At 42.4% G+C, this 27,306-nt stretch overlaps 1 protein-coding gene and 1 non-coding gene across 8 annotated transcripts in view; one reads left to right on the top strand and one right to left on the bottom strand.

Moving 5' to 3' along the window:
* Positions 1-26,827, bottom strand: part of SMARCC2 (SWI/SNF related BAF chromatin remodeling complex subunit C2) — a 29,730-nt gene extending 2,903 nt beyond the window's left edge. Inside the window, exons 1-27 of one of the 7 annotated variants that reach the window (XM_072135072.1) lie at positions 26,635-26,827; positions 21,221-21,340; positions 19,360-19,445; positions 19,150-19,231; positions 18,913-19,005; positions 17,760-17,829; positions 15,863-15,932; positions 14,830-14,905; positions 12,371-12,535; positions 11,345-11,460; positions 10,121-10,245; positions 9,696-9,755; positions 9,390-9,427; positions 9,084-9,214; positions 8,901-8,972; positions 8,697-8,810; positions 8,421-8,574; positions 7,917-8,033; positions 7,706-7,768; positions 7,364-7,622; positions 7,129-7,290; positions 3,682-3,749; positions 3,407-3,536; positions 2,016-2,167; positions 1,734-1,868; positions 924-1,242; positions 188-571 (exon numbers count right to left, since the gene is read on the bottom strand). In XM_072135072.1, the coding sequence (XP_071991173.1) occupies positions 188-571; positions 924-1,242; positions 1,734-1,868; positions 2,016-2,167; positions 3,407-3,536; positions 3,682-3,749; positions 7,129-7,290; positions 7,364-7,622; positions 7,706-7,768; positions 7,917-8,033; positions 8,421-8,574; positions 8,697-8,810; positions 8,901-8,972; positions 9,084-9,214; positions 9,390-9,427; positions 9,696-9,755; positions 10,121-10,245; positions 11,345-11,460; positions 12,371-12,535; positions 14,830-14,905; positions 15,863-15,932; positions 17,760-17,829; positions 18,913-19,005; positions 19,150-19,231; positions 19,360-19,445; positions 21,221-21,340; positions 26,635-26,745 (3,472 nt within the window). In that variant the 5' untranslated portion in view covers positions 26,746-26,827. Of the gene's footprint in view, positions 1-187; positions 572-923; positions 1,243-1,733; positions 1,869-2,015; positions 2,171-3,406; positions 3,537-3,681; positions 3,750-7,128; positions 7,291-7,363; positions 7,623-7,705; positions 7,769-7,916; positions 8,034-8,420; positions 8,575-8,696; positions 8,811-8,900; positions 8,973-9,083; positions 9,215-9,389; positions 9,428-9,695; positions 9,756-10,120; positions 10,246-11,344; positions 11,461-12,370; positions 12,536-14,829; positions 14,906-15,862; positions 15,933-17,759; positions 17,830-18,912; positions 19,006-19,149; positions 19,232-19,359; positions 19,446-21,220; positions 21,341-26,634 lie in introns of all 7 variants that reach the window. The other 6 variants (XM_072135071.1, XM_072135070.1, XM_072135074.1 and 3 more) reach the window with 6 other exon arrangements.
* A 397-nt stretch (positions 26,828-27,224) lies between these two features.
* TRNAS-CGA (transfer RNA serine (anticodon CGA)) lies at positions 27,225-27,306 on the top strand. Its single transcript has one exon. It is a non-coding gene; the product is annotated as a tRNA-Ser (tRNA).

Here is a 27,306-nt window from a genome sequence, read left to right on the forward strand (position 1 = left end):
CACTTATCAGCAATCGGACCTCAACACTATGGTCATTATGTGAAATCAGGCCCCACATGGTCCAGGATTCACAGACTCAAGCCTGGTCGTCTGTTTTTACCAGACTTCACTCCATTTTACACTGCAAAAAAAAAATTCCCTGTCCTTAAAGCAATTGTCCATGAATGACTACCATCATTCTGCTCACCTGGCACATGACTGGAAGTGATGGCAGAACCTCCCTGCATTGCGGCTACGATGGCAGGGCTATTAAATGCAGCTGAACCCAGGGAGGACGGCAAGTTAGGAGGGGCAGGAGACATGGTTATGGCAGGGTTATATGTAGGTGGAGGTGGCACTCCAACATGGCATGCTGTTGGAGGGAAGGAGCCATGCATGGAATGGTGAACCGAGTAAGGATTAGTTGAAGGGTTGTGATGAAAAGAGTCTACCAAGTCACTACCCATATTAAATGGAGTAGGCAGAGGCATGCTGGGGTGCTGATTACCGGGCACCGGTGGCTGGGAAGGAACTGGTACTGCTGTTGGGATCATTGGGGTAGGTGTTTGTTGACCTGTAAATGCGGCAGAACCTGTATAAAAAGAATTCAGATAAATCATCATTTATCAATGCTCAAATATTTAAAAGAAAAAAAACATTTAACAAACTGGAAATTGATACAGGACTGACTGATGGATTCAGATCGAGGCAATAAGAGCTGTTTCTGCAGTGTGGCAGATAGGCTACAAACACAGCGGTGTTTCTTGTGGCTCCAACCAGTGTAAAAACGCAGATCAGCATTAATGACTAATCCTGAATAGTAGTTTAGAGCTGATCTAATTTCCAATAATGCTACTTGATTAAATGGTCGGGATGAAAATAGGAAAAGCACACATTAAAAACAAAAACAAGTAAAAAAAGACGATATAAATCGGGTCACTCACTGTGTGCTGGACTGGGTTGTGTCGCTCCTTGCGGTTGACTATTCACTGGTGGCGGCAATGAAGATGCATTTGGCGGGACAATCACCTCTGTAGCGCTTGCTGAATTTCCAGGTCCAGGTGTGACCGGCGCTTGTGGCACTGGGATGGAGTGAGCAGTGGGTGGTACCGGTTGCCCACCAGGTGGAGCCTGGTGTTGCTGCTGGTGTTGGTTCTGGATCTGCTGGAAATGTTGCTGGCGAGCTCTCAGCTCTGCATATTTCAACTGCTCCATATGAAACGATTGTCTGTCTGCTAGAAGCTGCTGTCGCTGATATTCCAGCTAAGAAATAATAAGGAGCATTAATATATAAACATACACTGTATTTCCCATATTTCAGGTTACAGATACTTGGACCAAGGGTCACAACCAGATTACTGAAGAACATTGGTAAACACCAAGTTTTTAACCAAATTATCAACTGAGACAATGAGCGACACTGTGACAATCTAGGATTTCTTATATGCACAGTAAGACAAGATGCACATCTGTATTGAAGGCTGGTAGGAGTCTTCCATGTATGCCGCCATGAAATATTTTATAAAATGATCTATTTAGGACTATATTGCAGGAGTTGGCTATTTTTAGTGGTCAAAACGAAGGAAGTCGCCCCCTTTCTTTTGATTATTTAATTAAATGGTGTAAAGGGTTAAGGCCAAGATGAGAGGGACCTTCAATGTAAAGTATTGCTGCAAGATGTCATTTATAAAATCCGCCACTTTGTCCTCAGGCGAGTAAAATAAAATAAGAAAGATTGAGCCATTTAAACGTACAGCTTCTCTCTCTCTGTCCATGATGGTTTCCAGCTCCTCAAAGTGCCTCAGTTTAATTTCCAGCTTCTTCATCTGGGTTTCCACTAGCAAAGCCACCAGGGACTTGATCTTGCGCTCCTCCACTGCTGCCAGGTGCTAATAAAAGAAAATTCATTACTGTGATGAGAAGGCAATGCGATACTTCTCATATCATGTAACAGCTCAATGATAAAACACAACGTCTATCTGAGCTTCTCAAACCTTCAGTATCTTGCCAAATGCAAGGGCAGATGGCCTCCTCACCTTAGCTTTCACAGCAGCAGCAGCTAAGGCAGCAGCGGCCGCAGTGGACAAGTTGCCTTCTCCAATGTCTCTTTCTACCTTATTCTTTACTTCGGTCTCTTCCTTATCTGTCTCTTCTGATGCTTCCTTGCTGTCAGAAACTTTCTCTCCATCTGCTGAAATAGAAGCAAAGTCATTATCATAGCAGATAAAACGTGTTACTATACACCTCTGACCATTGCTCACACTGTCACTATCATTTGGATTGATTTAGTAATTTTGGTAAAATGCTCTCCCTATAAAGACTGGAAAGAAAAAACTCATAAAGCACCATAGTATTCCGTATCAAGGTCGGGAAAGCATAAAAGGTTAAAGGCCAAAAATTAAATAGTCTAATCCAAGGGAATCTGTATTGTAGATATTTGTAGGATATAAACAGACACAATAAAACATAAACAGACACAATTGATGTAATCAAGAAGAAACCAACAAATTAAGTCCAATCGGGCTAGGTCCCATCCACAATATACCAGGTATATCAGGCTCAAAATACAGTGATATAACTCTTATATGAATTCTAACATTGTGGGGAAGCGTGGGCGAAACGCGTGGTCAACAACAATATTATGGGTAACAAACTTGTCGATTGATTTGATCCACAGGTTCATACATATAAGAGTTATATCACTGTATTTTGAGCCATGGTATATTGTGGATGGGAGCTAGCCTATTTGGACTTAATTTGTTGGTTTCTTCTTGATTACATCAATTGTGTCTGTTTATGATTTTTAATATATGAAATAAAGTTTGTTGTATATTACACTATTATTTTATTTAAAAAATATGTAACTCCTCCTTTTTGGTAGTAAAAACCAATAGAACTAAACGGACTCCATTGCATTATAATGAGGTTTATCTGGTCCGAATAAACAGCAAAAAATAAATAAATTTCAAAATTTTGCCAAAATCCCTGCAGATTCTAGACTTGTCTAGTGGCCAGTTTTAGTCTGTGACTGACAGCTAACTCTGCATGCCACCATTCAAGGTCGTCATACATTTAGTGACTCAACCAACTAAACTATGACAAAGAGAAAGAGTAGAATATAAAGAATTAAAAAAAGAATATGCCAGTGATACGGAATCTATTAAAAAAAAACTACATATCAATCTTCTCAGCTATTGCTCTATAACATGCTGTTCCCATTATAAGAGGTACTGGACCAGGATTCCTTACTTATGTTACAGCCTGAGGTAAAATGGATCTAGAATCATTTAGTTTAAGATGATAAATGCCTGGTCCTTAAAATGATGACAGATTACAAAGTGCACTACACTAAACCGTGATGAAGATGCATTAAACAAATAAAATTGCATTTGTTTTTTTTTTTTAATTACATGCTGGAGATACCGACCCATATCAACATCACTCTTTTCAGAGTCCTTGTCTGTGTCCACATCTTTGTTCTTGTCTTCTTCTTTCTTAGTAGCATCAGTGACATGTTCCTTTGTGTCATCTTCAGAGACTGGCTCACTGGGAGAATCCTGGAATTAATTAGGAATGGGGGTTACATTATGCTCAATTTTATGCAGTTCAATATATTTATGGAAGTAAAGTCTTCATGGAAGTAAACACTTTGGAGCGTTATAAAAATGAGTATTATTTATACGGACTAATGTAGAATTTTACCTTTGGCTCTTTTTTCTCTTCTGCAGGCTGTGGTTCAGGAGGGGGTTCTTCTGTACTGGTCTCCTCTGCTGGAAATAAAAGAATACTGGTTTAATCGTGTGTATCAGTCAATGCACTGCAGACATAAGTTGTCATCATGCAGTAACAATGAGAATGGACAGTTTCTAGAAGACTTGTTGTTGTACTGCCAGGTGTATTCATAGGGTTTCACACTGATGTAAGAATGAAGCTTGATACTAATTCTTGGGCTTTAGCTTTTTTTTCCACACAAAACTGTGCACAACTAGCTGCAAACAACCATGGTCCATTGTCTGTGGTAAACGTATAATTCATGTGTCGGGTCTACGGACACACTGAAAAGGGCTGCCCCACTTATAAGGGGCCATGTGAAATACTGTATATACTCGAGTATAAGCCGAGACTCCTAATTTTACCACCAAAAACTGGGAAAAACTATTGACTCGAGCCGTGGGTGGGAAATGCATTGGTCACAGCCCCCCCCACCAGTATATAGCCAACCATCCCCCTATAGTATACAGCCAGCCCAGCCTGCCCCCAGTGGTATACAGCACTGCCCCCAGTGGTATACAGCCTGCCTCCAGTGGTATACAGCCTGCCCCCAGTGGTATACAGCCTGCCCCCAGTGGTATACAGCCTGCCCCCAGTGGTATACAGCCTGCCCCCAGTGGTATACAGCCTGCCCCCAGTGGTATACAGCCTGCCCCCAGCATTAAAAAAAAATAAACTTATATACTCACCCTCCGGTGGCCCCGATGTGCAGCGCTGCTCCCCGATGTCCGCGCCGCTTGTCTTCAGGCTTCCGCGCCCGTCTTCTTTCTTCTGCTGGGCGCCGCCAGGGCCGGCGCTATGGGTAGGCAAAGGTGGCAATTGCCCAGGGCCCCTTGAAAGGGGAGAATCTCTTCTTTCAAATGAATCTTGAATTTTGTTTCTAGGTGCTATGGATCCAGAGATATTCAGGTTTAAAGTGAGAATATCAGGTGTCATTTTTATATATAAAAATCACTCCCGACGGCAGTTTAACAGTTATTATCTCCATTTTCCTAAAACTTAGTAACACAAATTTAGATTCAGGAGACTCTCTTCTTCCATAAGAAAAAAGAAGTGAGGTTCTATGTGTCACAGAGCCAGAGGTACAGCCCTCTGAAGTGTAGCCCCCTCCAGATTCTTAGCCATCAGGCTGCAGGGAGCATTTGGTGGACACAGGAGCTGCTGCACCTCACAGATAATGGAAATATTCACTTTATATGTTACTACATTTTGAGAAGGAATAATATCAACTAATGTTTATGTTTTTAACCCTTCTCCATCCAGAACTATCTGAGAACACACTTTCTCTCTTATTCCCTTTTACTTTGTGATAGTTTTTTTTGTTGGGAAAATTGACTGATACGATGCACATTCGATCCTCTTCGCCTGATGTCGCTACTATATATTAACACCGCTACCCAGAACATGTCCATAAAGTTATATGTAACACCAAAACCACACACATGTTCTGGAATAAAGTTTTTATTTCTCACCATCCTCCATTACTTACACCCATGTTATGACGTTCTCACTCTCATTCTTATGAAGCGCGGAGGGTTCTGTTATTGTGCGGCTAATACAATGGCGCAAATCTAAACGTGACTTTATTATCTCATTAGCTTGGTTTATTGATATATAGTTATTTATTTGGGTGACCATTGTGTAAGGAACATACAATGATACATCTGTGTGAATTTTCTGCAGTTCCCTTTGCTGCATATTTTGGTGAATACTGTATATTGGTGTGGGGTATGTATGATCTCCTCACAACTTACTGGTTTAGGAAAGTAGATTTTCTTTATAAGTATCTGGATTTGTACATCTTTTAGAGGAAATTTTGAATGTTAACTGCCAAATGCATCGCCTGATTGTCTGCTTTCAAAATTCTGTAGGTTTTATGGCGCCTTTACTTTTTATTCTGTTTTATTGATATATTTTGCAGGTTGTGACTGTAAAAATTTCTAGCTGAAAAAAGATATCTAGTTATTACACTTTTAGTGATATTATGTGGATTTATTTATGTGAACAGATCAATGTGGGACATTTGTGAACTCTACACATGTCCATCTATTACATGTAGGAGATGTGAAGGTAAATATTTTCTGTTTGGAGCACATTTGTTGCCATCAAAGTCAAATTTTAAGTATTTTTTTGTAAAATATTTCAGTTCGAATCAAATGCAATTTTGAAAATGGGGCAAGTGTCTGCTTTCAGAAAATATCGGTCCCTCTCCCCAATGGGCCTCACAGTCTAATCAACCTACCAGTAATTTTTTGGAGTGTAGGAGGAAACCGGAGGACCCGGAGGAAACCCACGCAGACACATAGAGAACATAAAAACTCTTTGCAGATGTTGACCAGCGCTGCAAGGCTGTAGTGCTAACCACTGAGCCACCATGCTGCCCATCAATCTCCTTATCATCTATCTCCTATAAAATTCTCCAAAATTACAGTTTGTTTTACCATACTGGGGTCTTACTGACTGTGACTGGTCATAAAATAGTTTTATTTTGGGGCCCCACTTTTAGTTTTGCCCAGGGCCCCACTTTGTCTAGAACCGGCCCTGGGCGCCGCCATTGCTCTCTCCTGGCTCCTAGTATGACGCGCCGCTGTTGACGTCATACTAGGCGCCGCCCGAGGAAAAGACATGGCGGTGCCCAGCAGAAGAAAGAAGACGGGCGCGGAAGCCTGAAGACAAGGGGCGCGGACATCGGGGGAGCAGCGCTGCACATCGGGGCCACCGGAGGGTGAGTATATAAGTATTATTTTTTAAGTATTTTTTACTCTTTATAGCTGGAATATTGACTCGTGTATAAGCCGTGGGGACGTTTTTCAGCACATTTTTTTTGTGCTAAAAAACTCGGCTTATACACAAGTATATACAGTAAATGGGGACATGTGCCAGCCATTGAACCAATGGCTAGAATAAGTCCAAATAACAAAGGTTTCATGCACATGAACTTTGATTTTGGAAGTGTGCTGGATGTTTTAAAAGCTGGCACAAATTCCCATTTATTTCTATATACAAATAGCTGTGATTTCCACAGTCCTGTGTATAAGCAGTACTTTTCTACTGACCTCTTATGCACAAATGAAGTTTGGCCTGTTTGCAGCCTGATATTGCATATCTGGGTGCAGGAAAGCCTTACTATTTGGTATTTTGCTCTACTTTTGCACAGGTGTAGATTACAACATGTGACCATACAGAGTGAATGAAAGAGTGGTCATAACATTTCTGCAGCTCCATACTGTTTATTTGGAGGCAAGGGACAGGTAAATGGATCCATTGCGGTCAAGTACTTGTCTGGAAGTACTTGGCTGGAATGTGATGGGTGTCCTGGAAAGCCAGCTACCTGTAGTTGTGAAAAAGTATATGGATCACGGTTACAACAAAACTTACCTATCCTTTCATGGTCTTCACAGGCTGTACCAGCAATACCACTGCTCTCCAGTCCATAACTGGGATCCGCTTTACCCGTCATTTTGGCAGCATCTTCCACTTTGCGAACATGAGCTTCCACCAGTGCTGTAGGAACTTCTTCCTTCATCTTGGAGAACTCATCTGAAGGTAGCAGAAACTTTAGCAACTAAGAATATTCCAAACCATTAAATTATCTTTCCCTGAATGAACTTACCAAGAGCAGATTTGGCAGCAGCAGAAGCCACACGAGGGTCCACCACAGACGCTAGGAAAGCGACTGTGCTCATTACTGGGTTTCCAGATTGACTAAATGGTATAGGCTGGTAGGCCAGAGGTCCAAGTGAAGCTTCAGAGTCCTCCAAATAAGGATCCTCAATAGGCAGTCGCAGGAAGTGTAAAATACATTCATCTTGAGTACGGCTGCCCACATGTTCAGACACCTTGTTCCAATCATCCTTGTACATTTCTAGTGCCTAAAAGAAATGCAATGGGCAGCTTATATAACACAATAAAAACATACTGCTGTGTAGTTATTGACATTTCTTCCCCAAATTACCTCAAGAAGGAGCAAAGTCTCTTGTTCGGTCCACTCTCTTGTGGCACTTGCAGCCGATTTACTCTAAAAAAAACAAAGAAAACCATGTGGAATGAATGCATAGCATATATCCTAAATATAAAAGAGAAGGGAAAAACTGGGAAAATGTGAGTTGGACTTTGCTGCAGTTAATCACTGACTTCACTTGAAAACCCATTCAGAAACCATTTACCTTGGAAGTTGTGTTCTTTTTGCTGTACATATCAGTTCTAAGCCCAAAGTTTTGTAGGTCAGTTGGTTTTTCTTTATTTTTGTCAGGGAAATTCAGCATCTGTTGCGAAGCAGGAGCCTGTAGGGGAAAATATAAGCATAAGATGAGCAAAGTTATATGAAGGGCTGAAAATGAACTGAAGTAGTAATACTGAAGCGAGACCCTTAAAATATTAGAATAGGAAGATAAAATATTCAAATAGCATGAGTCTATTCATAGGTTCTATGCACATCTGTGTTGTGGAAGCCATTTATAAAACTCTGGTGGATTCTTCACATATCCAAACCCATTGAAATAGTGGTGCAATAAAATTAAATCTGCTACAAAGCTTCACATATAGACCTGCACAATACTTAATATAGATCAACAATTTATACCCAAAACCAAACACAAATATTAAAACTCCCACAAAATATTTTTATATAAATAAATGCAACAGGCTATGATATCACAAAGGCAACTCACCTGTGGGGTTTTGGGTTGAAGTGGAACTAATCCTGATGGGGTATCAGCTAAAACATGGAAATGAGAAGTAGGTGGTGGTCCCATGGGAGTAGGGCGGCTCTCTGCATCAACCTGATAGTTGATTAGACCCCATTGTTCCAAGAAGGCATGAACCCTGCAACAATAAAATAAATTAAAATATACAGGTGATAGGGTGGGCGATTAATTGAGTATTTTACCGATTGAGAAAGCACAATTTTAGCCCTTTTATAGTTGCTTTGGCCCCGGGTTTCTCACCTCATGATAGCACAGACGTCCCCTGCTAAGTTGCGACGGCATGCTGTTGACGTGAGGTATTCCTGAGGGTTGAGCCGGTAGGTGTCAATCATGAAGTTTCGATATGCTAAATATCTAGTGCACGGAAAATACAATGTAATCCATAGTATGTAAGCAGTAGCCAACAGCCCAAAAACAAAAGGCATGGACATGGGCAGCACTCACATCTCTGGAGTTTTAGACTTGTTCTTGCCATTGAAAAACTCAGGCAATGCCCGGCGCTCAATTGCATGTACACTGCAAAAGAAATTTCAGAAGATGACAAATAATCTACAGATGTTAAAGAAACAGTGAGACATTTTGAAAAATGGAAAAGAGTAAAATGTGAGAAAATACGATGTTTGTTACCTATTATAATCAAACCACGCGGCATAGCTGGGGATGATAATGTGGTGCGTTTGTTCAGTTACATTATCCTCATGAAGGTCAGAGGTCTTTACTTGTTCACTTTTGATCCCTGTAGAGTTCTCCTCCTCTTCCTAAGAGGAAAGAAATAATCATGGTTGATAAATGTTCTACCGCCAATACATCCTTGACTACAAAAGGTGTGTTTACTTCTTGTTCTTTTTTGGTGCTGAGTCAGATTGTCAAAGTCAAAGTAATGTCTGGGTAGAGAGACGATGTAGAGTGAAAATTTATTGATGCAACACTTGCCTTAGTTATTGCATCCATGCTCTCATCTTCTTGTTCATCTGTTTTGTAACAGGGGTGGAGAAAGAGAAAAAAAAGTTCTCAGCTTTTATTTTACGAAGTTCAACAAAACACTTAAAAAAATATCACATTGAAATTCTATAATGTGATCAGGCGGTGATGCCAAATGAAGCTGGGAGAAGGCAACAGGCATGCTATAATGTACAGTAGAGCAGGATGCATGCAAAGCAACAGCCGTTTCATTCCAGATTAAATGAAAGGATTTTCTGAAGAAATTACTAAAATCACAAATGTGGTGCAAATTCTCACCAAGGTCGGTCACCGTGCCACCTTTTACCGGTGCGGATTCTGAATCTTTCTTGGTGTTAACTAGAAAAAGAGTAAAATATACAAGTTTGTAAAATCCTTTATTATTAGCACTCCAAAAAGTGAGGATTTATTTACCTCTGGTGTACAATGCAATGTTTCAGCTCATCAATAGAGCCATTTTAAAGCCTTATTGATGAACTGAAACATTGCATTGTGCACCATGGGTGAATAAATCCTTACTTTTTGGAGTGCTGCTTCAGTGCATCTTTTTACCAAGTGGATTTCTCATAACCATTGAGTCTGGTTTAGAAGCTTGCACCCAGCTTTGGACAAGATACACATGGTCTCATTGTGCAGCTCCAATTACTGCTTTGTCGTTTATTATTAGATATATATGTGTGCGTGTATATTACACATAAACATACCTGCTTTTGGGAGTGTAACCTCTTCTACATTAGGCACTGGGGAAGGTTCATCCATATCTTTTGTCAGATCCTCTTGCTCTTCCTCCCGATGACCCCTTTTTGACTTGTTGTAGGGGGTAGATGGTCTACAAAGTAGGAGGATTAAACACTTAGTGTGATTAAACATGTTGGCTCTCCTAACAGGTCTGTTTTATTATATAGTTGTGGTATACTTTCATGTGTACATTTGTACAACATTTCTAGAGCATTGTCTCATAACAGTGGAGGCGCAGTGGATCCACGCAAGCTCAGGGATGCCATTTGTGGCATCTATGACCCACAAGCCACTTTTATGAAAAGGTTGTCTGAGCTTATGAGGGAAAAGAGTGGTGTCCAACAAATTTGATGTGATGCATCTCATTTATTAAAGGATGTACACATCAAGAAGCTCTCCAGGGCTTGAGAGATCAAGAACGAAAGTGCCAGTTCCTCTAAGTCTCCTCCATTGTCTTTTGTGTTGTGCCGTTACTCAATTACTTCTAAAATGAATTTCATTAGATAATGTGGGGGTCGCTTTACTTTATTGGTAACAGAAAGCTGACAACTAGTTCATAACTTTCTACTAAGAAGAAAAAGAAGAACATCAAAGTCAGTGACAGATTACTGCAATGATGATCCCCTGTGTTAGGATGTCATAGATGGATAGAGAGTTCCCATACCTGACCTGAACCGCACAGCAGTTAGCCACTCATTGCTGCCTACAAGCTAATAGTTATATAGGGGAAAGTCTCAAAAGCAGACGTCTGTCCCCTGTATAGCAGCAGTGCCAGTAGGGTGCTGCAGTACTTATGTCACCACTGTTTAATATGTATATTATAGTATGATCCATGTTTGCAGCACAGCTGATTAAACGGCTAAATCACACCCTTGGTTTGATTTAAACGAATCACAATTCCCCTAGCACCCCTCATTCAATGAATACTCAGCATTATCAGGGTAAGGAGGGACATACACTACAGTATAGGGCAGACATTAAGATATGTATAATGTCAGGTGAAATATAGACAATACTATCAAGAAGTAAAATAAGAGGTGAACCATGACTAATTCTAATGAACTGTATGATCTAATGACTGATACACAAATAACTCCCAGCTATGGCCAATGAGAATGATTATAATCCAATCACTTAGCTACAAAAAAATTCCCCTGAGCTGTAATACACGTTACTGGGAAGCAACCAACCCTTTCTTCACATTCTTCTTTTTTGCTTCTGCACTTGGAGGAGGGGAAGGAGAACGTTTCCTCTTTTTGTAATTTGGTCCTTTCTTGTCCCTGCGATCAGAGTCAGGGCTGCTTACCTATAAAAAGGAGGCAAGACCAGGACTAAATATAGAAGTAAATAATTCCCTCTCAATATGAAAAACATTTGATTCTGTCAAATATTATCAACAGAGATATATAGATAAAAGGAGCTTGAAGAAGTGTGCCACGGTTTATTTATCAGAAGCCTGACCCCAAGAGTAGAAAATGGAATTGAATTAAAAAAAGGTCTATAAAGTTCGAGCTATAATATTACAGGGATTGACAAACAGGAGCCAAAAACTGTTATAATGAGGCTTAGAATAAGCTTAGTATAAAAAACTATTTTTGCTCATTGTGAAGTCCTTATCAATTACAATTCAGAGCGACAAGGAACCATGGGTATCTAAAGGCACTTATTAGTTTGTACTGAAGTAGAAGCTTATTAATAACTTAGACCAACATGATCTGAGCCCATGAGAAATAAAAGTGCTAAAAGACAAATGGACTAGAGTGAAAGACCATGAACATCTGTGAGTCCATGTTGGGGTCATGTGTACCAGGCTCTACAAGGCCAAGCTGGAGCGCTCAGCACTGATGCCTTCATCTTGACCCACTGAAAACTAAGGACAGATTTAAAAATATAAAGAAGTGGGACCCTATACAAGGGAAGCCACCATAGGGTCAGAATCTCAAGCTCTGATAACATAGGCTGGAAGTTGTGGAGCACACAAAGAAAATGTGAAAAATTCTACACTCCAAATACAATCAATGACTTTTCTCCATAAATCTGGAGAAATATTATTTATTGTATTACGTTTTTCAAAAACTACATGCCACCCAGTTTTGAGATGGGGCAGCCCCAGAAATCAGGCCTATTGAAAATTATTGGTTTAAAAGAGAAAGAATACAAGTCTGAATATATACATTATACAGAAAATGAAAGATAAAAAGTGTAGCTTAAGAGACCTCTACAAGATCAGTTTGCGGTATTGATCTCACTTCATCAGTCAAAGTCTTGGCTGAGATTTTCTTGCGGCGTGTTACTGGACTTCTCTCATCGTTCACCTCATAATCTTCTTCATTCATCCACTCATTGAAGAGATCAGTGTCAAGAATCCATTTAGCATGGACCTATTGGTGTAAATACAGAAGGTTTTTGTTAGGAAACATCTGTAAAGTCAGCCACAACACAATGCTTAGGAGATCAGCTGTGCTCCAGAAAGAAACACAGCTCCATACATCACGTAGTGGCCATGAACTGTTCTACTGCTCAGAATTGTTTAAATGGCTTGTCCGAGCTTTTAAAAAAAGTTTATCAGGACTGATTTTTATAAAACAATAAAAATCTTATTCTTACCTCCTCTGGTGCTCCCACTGTCCTGCTTGCTTACAGAGGACAGTGCTCCCGCTGTAACTTCTGCTTGCCTGATACAGCATTGAAAGCTATACTCTATGAGGGCATTGTGAGCACTCACCAATATGAGTAGTGTCAGAGGGATTAGCTCTATCACCCCTGTGTATTTTAGGTCTGTGCCAATCAGGGAACCATTCAAAATCGCATAGCAGCTCCAATATTGGGTAGCGCCATCGTGTTTAGTATGTAAGGGTCGGCAGCAGCATACCCAGATGATTGGAGCCAATTTTTTTTTTTAAATCAGATATTTTTATTGAACTTTTTTTTAATAACAACACACCCAACAAGTACAACTTGGAGGAAAGTATGTACATATTATTACAATAGGCTCTGATTTTATACAATCTTGAATTGTACTCGTGAAAGTATTTCAAAAGAATTACAATTGTATCTTTCGTCTTATACAAGGTTCACATTTTGAAGTAACATATACGCTTATTATCAGTAACATACTCCCTCCTTCCCTTCCCATCTCCCCCCACCCACCCTTGCAAGCCAGCTCTTCTAAGACCAATTAGGTCCTATTCAGTCTTTCTCACACTAAAGCAGACCCAAGCCTATCCTTACTCATTTTGCCAATGATAGTTGGTATTCTAGACTTGCCCTTAGTCTTATAAGGGTGCTTGATGGCAAACCAGGCGTATCTAGCCTCTTGCCCCAGATCTTTTCAAATTTAGAGACACCGTTCCTTTTCACATACGTACTATACTCCAGTTGTATTATCACATTTAAACGATCTATAAACTCTTTCTTGTCCGGTGGCCTAGGCCTTATCCAATGAGCAGCTATAACCTTCCTAGCTTGATATAAGGATCTTTGTATTCCAAAAACGTTAGGTTCTGTCAGGTTGTCTATCTTCAATACTCCCAATAGACATGCTAGGGGACTTTCCTCAATTGTTACAGAGAAGACTTTTTGCGTCAATTCTAATACAGATTTCCAAAAGGATTCCAGTTCTCTACATCCCCACATCATGTGGAGTATATCTGCCTCTTCAGTTCCACAGATGCAATTTTAAATTAATGACAATTGCAAATCAAGACTTATGGGGTCTACTCGAAATACGAATAAAAATGGACTTGGGTGAAAGGAAGGATAACCTGCATTACCCTACATACAACCTCCTCTCAGTGACATCACAAGCCAGCGACAACCCCATGCATTTAAAATAGGGGGCTCTAGAATGCCCATTTGTCAGTCTTTAGAAGACTTCATTATCTTATGGCTAACTGATCTACATGTATTTTTGAAAATGAAATTGTGTTAGGAATGTGTATGAGATAGGCCCCTATTGCCTTAGAAAAATATAGGTTGTGGCAACCCATAACGTGACTTGTGAGTGGTGGTACGTCACTGCTTATTTAATACACTAAACTAAAGGGTGCGGTGTATCAAACCCATCAGTCTCTGTTAGACCCATGACTGCACTGCAGTAAAGAACTCACCATGTGATTGGGATTGTGGGGCTACCTTCAGAGGTAGGTAACATACTTATAAAACACTCTTAGTGTACATACACATGTAGTGTATTATGTGCAAATTGGCAGCGCAATGCGCGATACAATAGCAGTGAAGTGGATGGGATTTACGACAATCCCATAATAAATATGCAGCAGATATGCCTTTCATGACCATCATGCAATGCAATGGTTGAGCTTCATCCACCAGCTGCAGCAGAACGGTAGAATTATATGCATCAGGTACTATATGATTGTGGCTGGTTCGGATGCTTGCAGAATGGCTGCGGGATTGCCACAGTGTTATTTCTATAGCCATTCTACAATAAGTGCCAATACCCACAGGTTTAAAAGATGCCAACAAAGCTCCTGCCCGACTCCCTACATTCTGATAGGTCAATGCTGTCAGCAGGTGGTGGCGGGAATAGAGGAATTCTCCTAAATTTTAGAGCGGATTTCATTTACAAAAATCCTTCTGGAAATTCTGCTGCACTTCCTCAAAATAGAGATCACTGCCTTTACCGTGTCAGAATACATAACCTAAAAAGGTTTACCTTGCGGGGCTTTTCTGGTGTAGGCGCATCCTCAACTGGAGCTTCTACCTCACTAGCTGGAATCCAGGTATCATAACTTTAAAAGAAAGGAGTAGATAGAAGATGAAGATAGTATATGAATAACACCGTGATTGCTATTGTTCTACCCCTTATGCACATGTGACACTATTGCGTACATATCTATAGCCGTGTTCTACAATATACACTACATTTAATAGAGATATGAACATGAATAACCTTAACTTGTGCAGCGACATGGGAGCTGTGGATCATTGAGGGGCTGCCGACCCAACATAAACTTTTTACACCACATTTGTTACCTGTTTTAGATACTTTCTGCTACTTGTCCAAAAATTGGTCAAGGCTTAGCAGAAAAGAGAATGGTATTGATGTTGCAATGTGCACAACTTTGTATGTTTTCATTTATTATTCATTATTTATTATATGCTTTATTATTCACATGCCATAGTGGTTTCTCGGGCTTTGTGCAATCTTCATTCACGGAAACAATGGGGGGGGGTTGTCATTTAACTTTTATATGCCACATTAAAAACAGGACAGCTACATTTTCTGGCATCCAAGTCACAATTCCATTCGCACAGCCAGGAATTTACACTTTTCTGTATTTTTGCCACCTTAGAAACACTTTTTTGAAAGGTCAAAAGCCTGCGCTAATCCTAGTTGATTCAGGCTGGACCTGTAAGTGGTTTCATTTGGGCACACAAACCACTTAGTACTACAGGCGTATTGTGTGCTGGCGGGTGGAGTATTAAGACTAGCACATGATTCACCCCCCCCAATTACTTCAATGGTTAAATCAACTCAATAAACCCAGGCCTGTAGAAATACATGTACTAATTTAGAGCATAAATTTAAAAGAATAAAGTCTAATATCCATATGTTGGTTACTGAGCTGGTCTACAGGGGTACTAAAGTGTTTCTGAACTCCTCAGAGCATTTGCCCATTTACACAGGACACAGCTGTACAAAAGAAGGCTTGGGTCTTAAGCATGTAGTTATTATACACTCTTACCTATCTGGAAAGTAACCCCAGTGAAGAAGAACCTGCTTGTCTCTCTTCATAATGGGACGCACCCACTCCTCTAAACACAGAATACAAGAACAGAAGTATAAATCAATTACAAAAATCTACACAGCAAAATGCATGAAAACAAACTAAGCACAGAAGATCCATTCACATGTTGCTACACATCACTGTGCTCCTGTAGAGGCCATGATATATGATGCAAGGAATTCTTCTTACCCCGATAAACAGCAGCACCAAACTGAGATAGAGTTGTGATAAAATGGACCGACTCCAATTCCACAAACATAAAGTAAACACTAAAAAAATGTTTAAATTTTGTCCATACTATTCCTCTAAGGATATAGGCAAGGATTGTGCAACAATTATTGCATTAATATTTTATTAAACTCAACTTTAAAGGGGTATTCCCATCTGGGCATTTACATTTAATTTAATTCATTTGCCATATGTAAACATTTCTTCATTTGGATGTTATTAAAAAAAATGTTCCTGTGTGAAGATAATTTCTCATAAATGTAGCCATGTTGTCCCTTAGAAATGAGATTCCTTGGATACGACCACCTCACATTTTGGCAGTGGTGGCCAGACATGCGCTATTTAGCTATGCCTGAACAACTGACTTCAGCAATCGTTATCACAGGACGGCTGTAAGATCTGCAGTAACATTTCATTTACTAAAACCTTTGTTTCTTTGGGCAATCCCTCCAGCGGAGGTGGCCGTATCCGAGGACACAGTCTTGTTTCCAAGGGACACATGGATAATTTGTTTTTTGATAACATATAATTGAAGAAATGTTTAAATATGGAAGATTAATGAAACAGAATGTGAATGCCCAAATGAGAATACACCTTTAAGCGGCTGCACCAGCACCCAACAACCATAGTACAGCACAAAATGCCACCCCAGAAATTATAGTAAAGGACTGCACGTCACTGCACTGGGTTTTCAAGAGGGTGCTTTACTGGGATACCAGTCAATTAAGTATAATAATAATAAAAAAAAAACACTTGGCACTCCATTTGATGATGCAAAAACACAGAATTTTACTGGTGCACGAAGTATGACAATACAAATTCATGTAACGTTTTGGTCTTTACTTTAGACCTGCTTCAGACATGGATTGCAAGGTGTGGAAGAGGGTGATGATGAGCCACTGTGCGGCGAGAGGCAGTAGAAAAAGCAGCAAGTACTACTGAGGAGAAAAGCCCCAGAAATTATAAATGTCACAGTACAGTAATAAATACCACCCCAGAAATCAAATAATGCATGCAGGGAAGTGCAGACCCTAGTGCAGACCCTAAAGCAGATAATAATATTAGAGACCCCCAGAGCAGGCAAATACTGGAGACCCCAGAGCAAACTAACAATACTGGAGACCCCCAAAATAGACTAACAATAACGGAAATCCCCAGAGCAAATAATAATACTGGAGACCACCAGAACATAAAACTAATAATACTGGAGACCCCAGAGAAGACAAGAAAATAAACAAATCTCTCCTTTCCTTGCTCTTTTTCTCCTCCCTGCACATAACTGCAGCTTCTTCTCCCCTCCATTTCCCACACTGGTTGTATGCAACAACATCAGGACCCAAAGCAGAACTGCACCAGGAGCTGGTGTAGCTATTGTACCCAGTGTCCTTAACCTGATGCATAGAACTGATTATCATGGGGATCCCTAAAACAAGAGGCAGGCTGAAGCTGTCCAGTACCCATTTCCAGACTGCATCACTTTACCAAGATGTGAAGCCTCAAGAGCATTGGGATCAAAGTAACCTTGAGCTATTCTTAATAGAAGGTTGTTTCGGAGGTACACTCATAAGTTAGTAAAGTCTTCATAAATATTCATAACTACTCTGAGAAAATAATGAGATATTCTTACCTTCTTCCAATGAGCCGGGAACTGGAACAACCACATGGGAAGCATGACTCTTATCCTCCGTCACTGTGCCCTGAAATAGTACAGAAAAAAATGATAAAAGCAGGTTAATGTAATGTATAGAGATTTTTCTTTCAGTCAATCATAAAAATAAGAAAGCATCTTGCTGCGCATATTCATGACAGAAAAGTGTCATGACAGAAAAGACCTATTTAAATTAATATAGATTAAAGGGGTTTTCCCACAAAGCAAGTTAGGGCCTAACTTGCTAAACAGTGTGGGTCTCAGTGATGAGACCCCCACAGAGTCCAATGGGGTCCAAGGTACCTTAGTCAGACCTCTTGTCACTCCCCCAGATGAATAGAGCAGACAGCCACGCATGTCTTTTCTGCTCCATTCATCTTAACGGAGCTGACGGAGATTGCCGAGCCCTCCACCAATCAGCAAGTTAGGCCCTATCCTGTGGTGGAGAAACCCCTTTAAATCTTTTTAGAAAAAAAAAAAGGCATAAACATGAACACGTGGACGATACAGATTTCACATCTGTGACTCAGGAGCTCCAGCCCGAGGCCACTGTTTAGAGGTTTAATGTAAATCTACCATAAAATTCAATGGTAAACCAGGGACACTGCTAAAGTGTACAAGTAGCAACCCCCCCCCCCCTTCTTCCCAAAAAAACCCCTCTCTCAACTCTGTGCTGAAATTTCCACTGCTACACTGAGATTACAGCAGGCAGAGGGAGTGGAAGTGCTGAGGGAGCTGAGGGTAGAGACAGCATTAAAGTCTGTGAAGCTACAACATATGGTTACCCTGGCAACACCCCCAGAAGCTCTTCAGGCTTATTAGCATAATTTTAAAAGTTGATTTTAGAACGAAGGAGGCCACGGTTATATGAGTAAGTGTCCCTAGTTTATTTTGGTGGTAGGTTTCCTTTACACTTTAGACATTTTCAATTCACATTCAAATATATTTAAAAAAATATATATATTTCGAGGAAGAAATATGACAGTAACAGCTGGTATATTCATTCCTGATGTCAGTCTCAATCTCAACTCTACCCTCCTTTATGCATCCATAACCAGGGAGGAAAACTGCTCCTCCTATTCCAACAAGTGCTAAACCCCTTACTGTGAAAGCAATAAGCAGCTTCAATTACCTGATGTCTTTTCACAATGTCCTTCAGCTTGCTCTGCAGTTTTGAGTCTATATCTGGATGAAGGTATATATTTGGTCGGGATAGACAGTTGTTCTGATGGGTTAAATAGAAAAACTTAAAAATAATGATTATTTTTATTCATTTGAAGTACAAACTATAAAGGAATTCATTGTCTTATTCCACAAATAATGGTGTAAACAAATGAACCCACCATACAAGGAGAGAAGCCATCCATACCTGGACAAGGGACTTTTCTATGTTCATAAACATTTCTACGTTGCGATCCATGCGTGAAGGGTTCTGAAAGTCAAACCGTCGCCTAAAGGGAACATGATGAAATTAGAGATTTAAGGGACGGTTATATGTTCTATAAATTAATTCTGTTACTTCTGCCCATCACAGATGGTAGCCCAGTTACCACGTTCTAAGATGAGAGAAATCCCTTACCATCCTTGGTCACTCTTAAACTTGTAAGCAGCAGCGAGTATATGGCACAGAGCTCCTCCCACTTTAAAGTCCAGGAAGCATTTCATCTACACAGAAAAAAAAACTCAGCATCATATATGTTATACATGTTATAAAGGTAGACAACAGAAAGTAACTGCTAAATGGAAAACTTCCATGCAGGGAAGGTCGCTGCCCTTCCTTCCTTATAAATAAATGAATGAAAAGTGTGTAATACCGTATATACTTGTGTATAAGCCGAGTTTTTCAGCACAAAAAATGTGCTGAAAAACCTTGCCTCGGCTTATACACGAGTCAAGTAAAAAATAAAAAAACTTAATACTCACCCTCCGGTGTCCGGATCATTGGCGCAGGTCCCCATCTACAGCGCGAGGCTCCCGATCCTCGGCGCGGTACCAGGCGGCAGCGGCTCCTCTTTTCTCTTCTTTCTTCTGTAGCCGGCAGATCGCGTCCATGCGATCTGCCGGCGCACAATAAGATGCAGCGGTGTTGCGGCTGATGACGTTATCAGCCGTGACACCGCGGCATCCTAGTGTGCGCATGCCAGCAGATCGCATGGACGCGATCTGCTGCCTACAGAAGAGAGAAGAGGAGCCGCCGCCCGGTACCGCGCCGAGGATCGGGAGCCTCACGCTGAAGATCGGCACCCGGACATTGGAGGGTGAGTATTAAGTTTTTTTATTTTTTATACGCTTGGCAGGGGGCAGGCTGTATACCTCATGGGGGATGGCTGTATACCTCATGGGGGAGGGCTGTATACCTCATGGGGGAGGGCCGTATACCTCATGGGGAAGGGCCGTATAACTCATGGGGGCTGGCTAGCTGTATACTACACCCTCGGCTTATACTCAAGTCAATAGGGTTTTCCCAGTTTTTGGTGGTAAAATTAGGGGTCTCGGCGTATACTCGGGTCGGCTTATACTCGAGTATATACGGTAATTTGAAAGGAAATTTACCATAAAACCAAGCATGTTTAACCAGGAACACATACTCATAGATCCAGGCACTGTAACTGTGGTAATCTTCTAATATTTTTATATAATATCTGTTAACCATGGCCTCGTTCCTTCTAAATTCAACGTATAAAATTATGCTAGTGAGCATGAAGGGCTTTGAAATCAGGCCCCTCCGTGCTGCAGATTCACAGGCTGTTACACCATGCAGGAGCACTTCCCCCTGTCACTGTGTGCTGAAGTTTCCTCTGCTGCAGGTGAGCTTACATCAGCAGAGGGAGGGGGGAAGTGCTGATGGAACAGAGGGTTGGGGGGACTGTGTAACAGCCTGTCAAACTTCAGCACATAGGAGCCCCTCATGATTAAAAGTTACCACACTCACGGTGTCCCTGGATTATCATGCTTGGTTTAGATGCCAGATTTCCTTTAAGGCTCCTTGATCACAAACATTATTTTTGTCCATGTGCTACCTGTTCCTTTATAGGCTAGCACACAGACAAATCCATTTCTACGGGCTCATGTACATGGCCATGGTCTCCACAATTCCATGTGTGAGCCAAACTGCAGAGAATATGCTATTCCTGTCCGTATTTGTGGTTCGGGCAGTCTTCATTGCCATTGTTTGAGCAGAACTCACACACTGGTGACACACGGCCCCTAAAAATGGACCACAGACATGTTGTCAGTGGCCTGAGACTGAAGGAGTTTATATGCTGAGTAGAATCACCAAAGTGATTTATAGTTTCAGTGTAGTGGAAGGGAAGTGACAAATCGCATCTATATTTTGCTTTAAAAAAAGCTTATACTTCTCAACAGGATTTTGGTTTTCTATGTGTTACTTAATAAAACAGAAGTCTAAACAGCCAACATTACAGAAAAACTAGAATTACCGGTAATTTAGTAAGTGGAGCATTGCTGACGTGTTTCCCAAACACTTCTTCTTGGAACTGCAGGAGCTGGACCACAAGGCTGGACAGAGACTTATTGGTGGGAGGTTCTGCCTGAATGTACTGCAAGGAGAAGACACAACTGGTTAATAGAAAAACCTCTATATGCAGATCTATTTAAGCAGTCGATAGCTTTAAAGTGAACCTGTCAGCAGGAATGTGATTTTTAGATGGTGACAGGCTCCACTAGTTTATGCTATGCAGAGTTCAAAAATGCCTTTGTCAGTAGTTTATAGAAGTTTACCATATAGTTGAGTATAAGCCTAGTTTATCAGCACAAGAAAAATGTGCTGAAAACCCAAACTCTGCTTATACTCGAGTAAAAAAAAATATAGGTTTTACCAGGTTTTTGTGGTAAAATTAGGGGCCTCGGCTTATACTCAAGTATATATGGTAATTCTCACAGGCTGCAGCTGCCCCTCCTCCAGGACTCACCAAGTGCTGCTGGCAGGGAGCCAGGTAATGTAAAATAACCTACTAAAATTATTCAGAATGCTGAAAAAGGCAACTTTAGGACATCTTTAAAGGCACTTCAAAGGACATCTACCAAACAGAATCAAGGATTGTAAACCAAGCACACTGACATACTGCTGTGTTCCCCCTCTGGGGGGATCTGTTTCTTTTAGCTTCTTATGCACTGGTTTTTAGAAAAATGATTTTTAAAATTATGCAAATGAGTCCGAGAGGCTAATTTGCATAATTCTAAAGCCTTTCTTTTCTTAAAAACCAAGACATTCCTTTAGAGGCGGGGGCTCGGCTGTGGACATTCCTTTAAAGGCGGGGGCTCGGCTGTGGACATTCCTTTAGAGGCGGGGGCTCGGCTGTGGACATTCCTTTAGAGGCGGGGGCTCGGCTGTGGACATTCCTTTAGAGGCGGGGGCTCGGCTGTGGACATTCCTTTAGAGGCGGGGGCTCGGCTGTGGACATTCCTTTAGAGGCGGGGCCTCGGCTGTGGACATTCCTTTAGAGGCGGGGCCTCGGCTGTGGACATTCCTTTAGAGGCGGGGGCTCGGCTGTGGACATTCCTTTAAAGGCGGGGGCTTGGCTGTGGACAGCTGGGCATCTTATGACAGAAATGGTCCTCACATTCATCATTACTTCGAGCAAGCCTTAGTCACCGCTGACCACAATTTCCATCTCTTTAGAACATAACAGCTGAAGGGTTTTATATTTACAAGCACATAGCTCAGTGTTATAGTGGAGCTCAGCTGTGTCATATCCAGCAGCCCTGATATTTCGGGTATATAACCCCTAGCACAGTGTTATAGTGGAGCTCAGCAGTGTCATACCCAGCAGCCCTAATATCTCGGGTATATAACCCCTAGCACAGTGTTATAGTAGAGCTCGGCTGTGTCATACCCAGCAGCCCTGATATTTCGGGTATATAATCCCCTAGCGCAGTGTTATAGTGGAGCTCAGCTGTGTCATACCCAGCAGCCCTGATATTTCGGGTATATAATCCCCTAGCGCAGTATTATAGTGGAGCTCAGCTGTGTCATATCCAGCAGCCCTGATATTTTGGGTATATAATGCCCTAGCGCAGTATTATAGTGGAGCTCAGCTGTGTCATATCCAGCAGCCCTGATATTTTGGGTATATAACCCTCTAGCGCAGTGTTATAGTGGAGCTCAGCTGTGTCATATCCAGCAGCCCTGATATTTCGGGTATATAATCCTCTAGCAGAGTGTTATAGTAGAGCTCAGCTGTGTCATATCCAGCAGCCCTGATATTTCGGGTATATAATCCTCTAGCACAGTGTTATAGTGGAGCTCAGCTGTGTCATATCCAGCAGCCCTGATATTTCGGGTATATAACCCCTAGCGCAGTGTTATAGTGGAGCTCAGCTGTGTCATATCCAGCAGCCCTGATATTTCGGGTATATAATCCTCTAGCACAGTGTTATAGTGGAGCTCAGCTGTGTCATATCCAGCAGCCCTGATATTTCGGGTATATAATCCTCTAGCACAGTGTTATAGTGGAGCTCAGCTGTGTCATACCCAGCAGCCCTGATATTTCGGGTATATAACCCCTAGCGCAGTGTTATAGTGGAGCTCAGCTGTGTCATACCCAGCAGCCCTGATATTTCGGGTATATAATCCCCTAGCGCAGTGTTATAGTGGAGCTCAGCTGTGTCATATCCAGCAGCCCTGATATTTCGGGTATATAATCCTCTAGCACAGTGTTATAGTGGAGCTCAGCTGTGTCATACCCAGCAGCCCTGATATTTCAGGTATATAATCCTCTAGCACAGTGTTATAGTGGAGCTCAGCAGTGTCATACCCAGCAGCCCTAATATCTCGGGTATATAACCCCTAGCACAGTGTTATAGTAGAGCTCGGCTGTGTCATATCCAGCAGCCCTGATATTTCGGGTATATGATCCTCTAGCTCAGTGTTATAGTGGAGCTCAGCTGTGTCATACCCAGCAGCCCTGATATTTCGGGTATATAATCCCCTAGCGCAGTGTTATAGTGGAGCTCAGCTGTGTCATACCCAGCAGCCCTGATATTTCGGGTATATAATCCTCTAGCACAGTGTTATAGTGGAGCTCAGCAGTGTCATACCCAGCAGCCCTAATATCTCGGGTATATAACCCCTAGCACAGTGTTATAGTAGAGCTCGGCTGTGTCATATCCAGCAGCCCTGATATTTCTGGTATATGATCCTCTAGCTCAGTGTTATAGTGGAGCTCAGCTGTGTCATACCCAGCAGCCCTGATATTTCGGGTATATAATCCCCTAGCGCAGTGTTATAGTGGAGCTCAGCTGTGTCATACCCAGCAGCCCTGATATTTCGGGTATATAATCCCCTAGCGCAGTATTATAGTGGAGCTCAGCTGTGTCATATCCAGCAGCCCTGATATTTTGGGTATATAATGCCCTAGCGCAGTATTATAGTGGAGCTCAGCTGTGTCATATCCAGCAGCCCTGATATTTTGGGTATATAACCCTCTAGCGCAGTGTTATAGTGGAGCTCAGCTGTGTCATATCCAGCAGCCCTGATATTTCGGGTATATAATCCTCTAGCAGAGTGTTATAGTAGAGCTCAGCTGTGTCATATCCAGCAGCCCTGATATTTCGGGTATATAATCCTCTAGCACAGTGTTATAGTGGAGCTCAGCTGTGTCATATCCAGCAGCCCTGATATTTCGGGTATATAATCCTCTAGCACAGTGTTATAGTGGAGCTCAGCTGTGTCATATCCAGCAGCCCTGATATTTCGGGTATATAACCCCTAGCGCAGTGTTATAGTGGAGCTCAGCTGTGTCATATCCAGCAGCCCTGATATTTCGGGTATATAATCCTCTAGCACAGTGTTATAGTGGAGCTCAGCTGTGTCATATCCAGCAGCCCTGATATTTCGGGTATATAATCCTCTAGCACAGTGTTATAGTGGAGCTCAGCTGTGTCATACCCAGCAGCCCTGATATTTCGGGTATATAACCCCTAGCGCAGTGTTATAGTGGAGCTCAGCTGTGTCATACCCAGCAGCCCTGATATTTCGGGTATATAATCCCCTAGCGCAGTGTTATAGTGGAGCTCAGCTGTGTCATATCCAGCAGCCCTGATATTTCGGGTATATAATCCTCTAGCACAGTGTTATAGTGGAGCTCAGCTGTGTCATACCCAGCAGCCCTGATATTTCAGGTATATAATCCTCTAGCACAGTGTTATAGTGGAGCTCAGCAGTGTCATACCCAGCAGCCCTAATATCTCGGGTATATAACCCCTAGCACAGTGTTATAGTGGAGCTCAGCTGTGTCATATCCAGCAGCCCTGATATTTCGGGTATATAACCCCTAGCACAGTGTTATAGTAGAGCTCGGCTGTGTCATATCCAGCAGCCCTGATATTTCGGGTATATGATCCTCTAGCTCAGTGTTATAGTGGAGCTCAGCTGTGTCATACCCAGCAGCCCTGATATTTCGGGTATATAATCCCCTAGCGCAGTGTTATAGTGGAGCTCAGCTGTGTCATACCCAGCAGCCCTGATATTTCGGGTATATAATCCCCTAGCGCAGTGTTATAGTGGAGCTCAGCTGTGTCATATCCAGCAGCCCTGATATTTTGGGTATATAATGCCCTAGCGCAGTATTATAGTGGAGCTCAGCTGTGTCATATCCAGCAGCCCTGATATTTTGGGTATATAACCCTCTAGCGCAGTGTTATAGTGGAGCTCAGCTGTGTCATACCCAGCAGCCCTGATATTTCGGGTATATAATCCCCTAGCGCAGTGTTATAGTGGAGCTCAGCTGTGTCATATCCAGCAGCCCTGATATTTCGGGTATATAATCCTCTAGCAGAGTGTTATAGTAGAGCTCAGCTGTGTCATATCCAGCAGCCCTGATATTTCGGGTATATAATCCTCTAGCAGAGTGTTATAGTGGAGCTCAGCTGTGTCATATCCAGCAGCCCTGATATTTCGGGTATATAATCCTCTAGCACAGTGTTATAGTGGAGCTCAGCTGTGTCATATCCAGCAGCCCTGATATTTCGGGTATATAATCCTCTAGCACAGTGTTATAGTGGAGCTCAGCTGTGTCATACCCAGCAGCCCTGATATTTCGGGTATATAACCCCTAGCGCAGTGTTATAGTGGAGCTCAGCTGTGTCATACCCAGCAGCCCTGATATTTCGGGTATATAATCCTCTAGCACAGTGTTATAGTGGAGCTCAGCTGTGTCATATCCAGCAGCCCTGATATTTCGGGTATATAATCCCCTCGCACAGTGTTATAGTGGAGCTCAGCTGTGTCATACCCAGCAGCCCTGATGCTGTCACTTGTCTGACTCTAGTCTAGGTCAAAGGTAACTGCAGATCACAGGCTCCACGTGCTGCCTGCATGTAAACACTGCGATCCTGCTGCTCCTCAGCCTCACATGTTCCCTGGTCCCATCTGGTAACACAGCCCATGTGGCCGGGCGTCAGGGTCACACATGGGGTCATTGTGGGGAAGTAAGGACACTGGTCACATGATGCGCCTATGGCTGGACATGACAGCTGGGTATGAATGAGCATCTGGCAGGTTGTATGAGGTGACAGGTCAGGCTGGAGGTGACACATTCCAGAACAATCTATAGGGGGGCGCAGAGGTGGGCGCCTCCCGGGTGTAGGGACCCGACATCTGGCCCCATGTAGGCCTTACACACCCTGCCAGTCCCCGGCCCCGTCATCCCTCTATGCCTGACACCCATAGCAGCCGCCCCTATAAGCTATAGGAGGTGACAGGTCGGTGGCAGCCCCCCAATGTCTCCTAGCGCCCCCCACCCCTGTGCCGGGCCCGACTCTTTGTTCTCCGTGAAGGGCTCCGGGTTATACATTGCACTTCTTCTGGACACTTATCATTTCCTTCCGGTACCTTCTTGTAGTTTTTCCCCAGCCATAACCGCACGTTGTCGAACTGAAAAATGGTGTCAGAGGACTCGTAATATTTCACGTTCGGGCCGCCGTCCTTCTTCCGCACCGCCATCTTCTGCCAGCCTGCCCGGCACTTCCAGCTACAGCGTAAAGGCGACCTCTAGCGGCTGCACATTGCATTGCAAGACAGAACTAGAAGCGCAGCAGTGCCACCTGCCGGCCACTATGTGAAACAATATAGCGATAAGGAGTGGGAGAGGAGAGAGGCCGCTTGTGATTGTCCCTCAGGATAAAGCTAAGAGGACACCTAGCGGCCGCGGCTGGGGGCCTATACTGGCATTACTATTGCGTGTGCTGTAAATGAGGGTATACTTTGCGAACGACTATTTGTAGCATAACATTCATGAAAGCGGCGGTAGCCCAATAATAAAGGACCGCACGTAAGGTTCGAACTTTCATTCGGGGCTGGAGTCAGCTGGAGACCAAAACGGAACGAGTTAATCAGCGCACAGGTTTCCACCAATGAGCGGAAGGCAGGGAAGGAGGCGCTTCGTACAGTGTCAGGGAGCTGCGCGGGGCCGTTGGCTGACAGTCACGGTGGCCGAGTGGTTAAGGCGTTGGACTCGAAATCCAATGGGGTTTCCCCGCACAGGTTCGAATCCTGTTCGTGACG

The sequence above is a fragment of the Engystomops pustulosus genome, chromosome 2 (genome assembly GCF_040894005.1).
Source record: "Engystomops pustulosus chromosome 2, aEngPut4.maternal, whole genome shotgun sequence".
NCBI classification, from domain to species: Eukaryota; Metazoa; Chordata; class Amphibia; order Anura; family Leptodactylidae; genus Engystomops; species Engystomops pustulosus.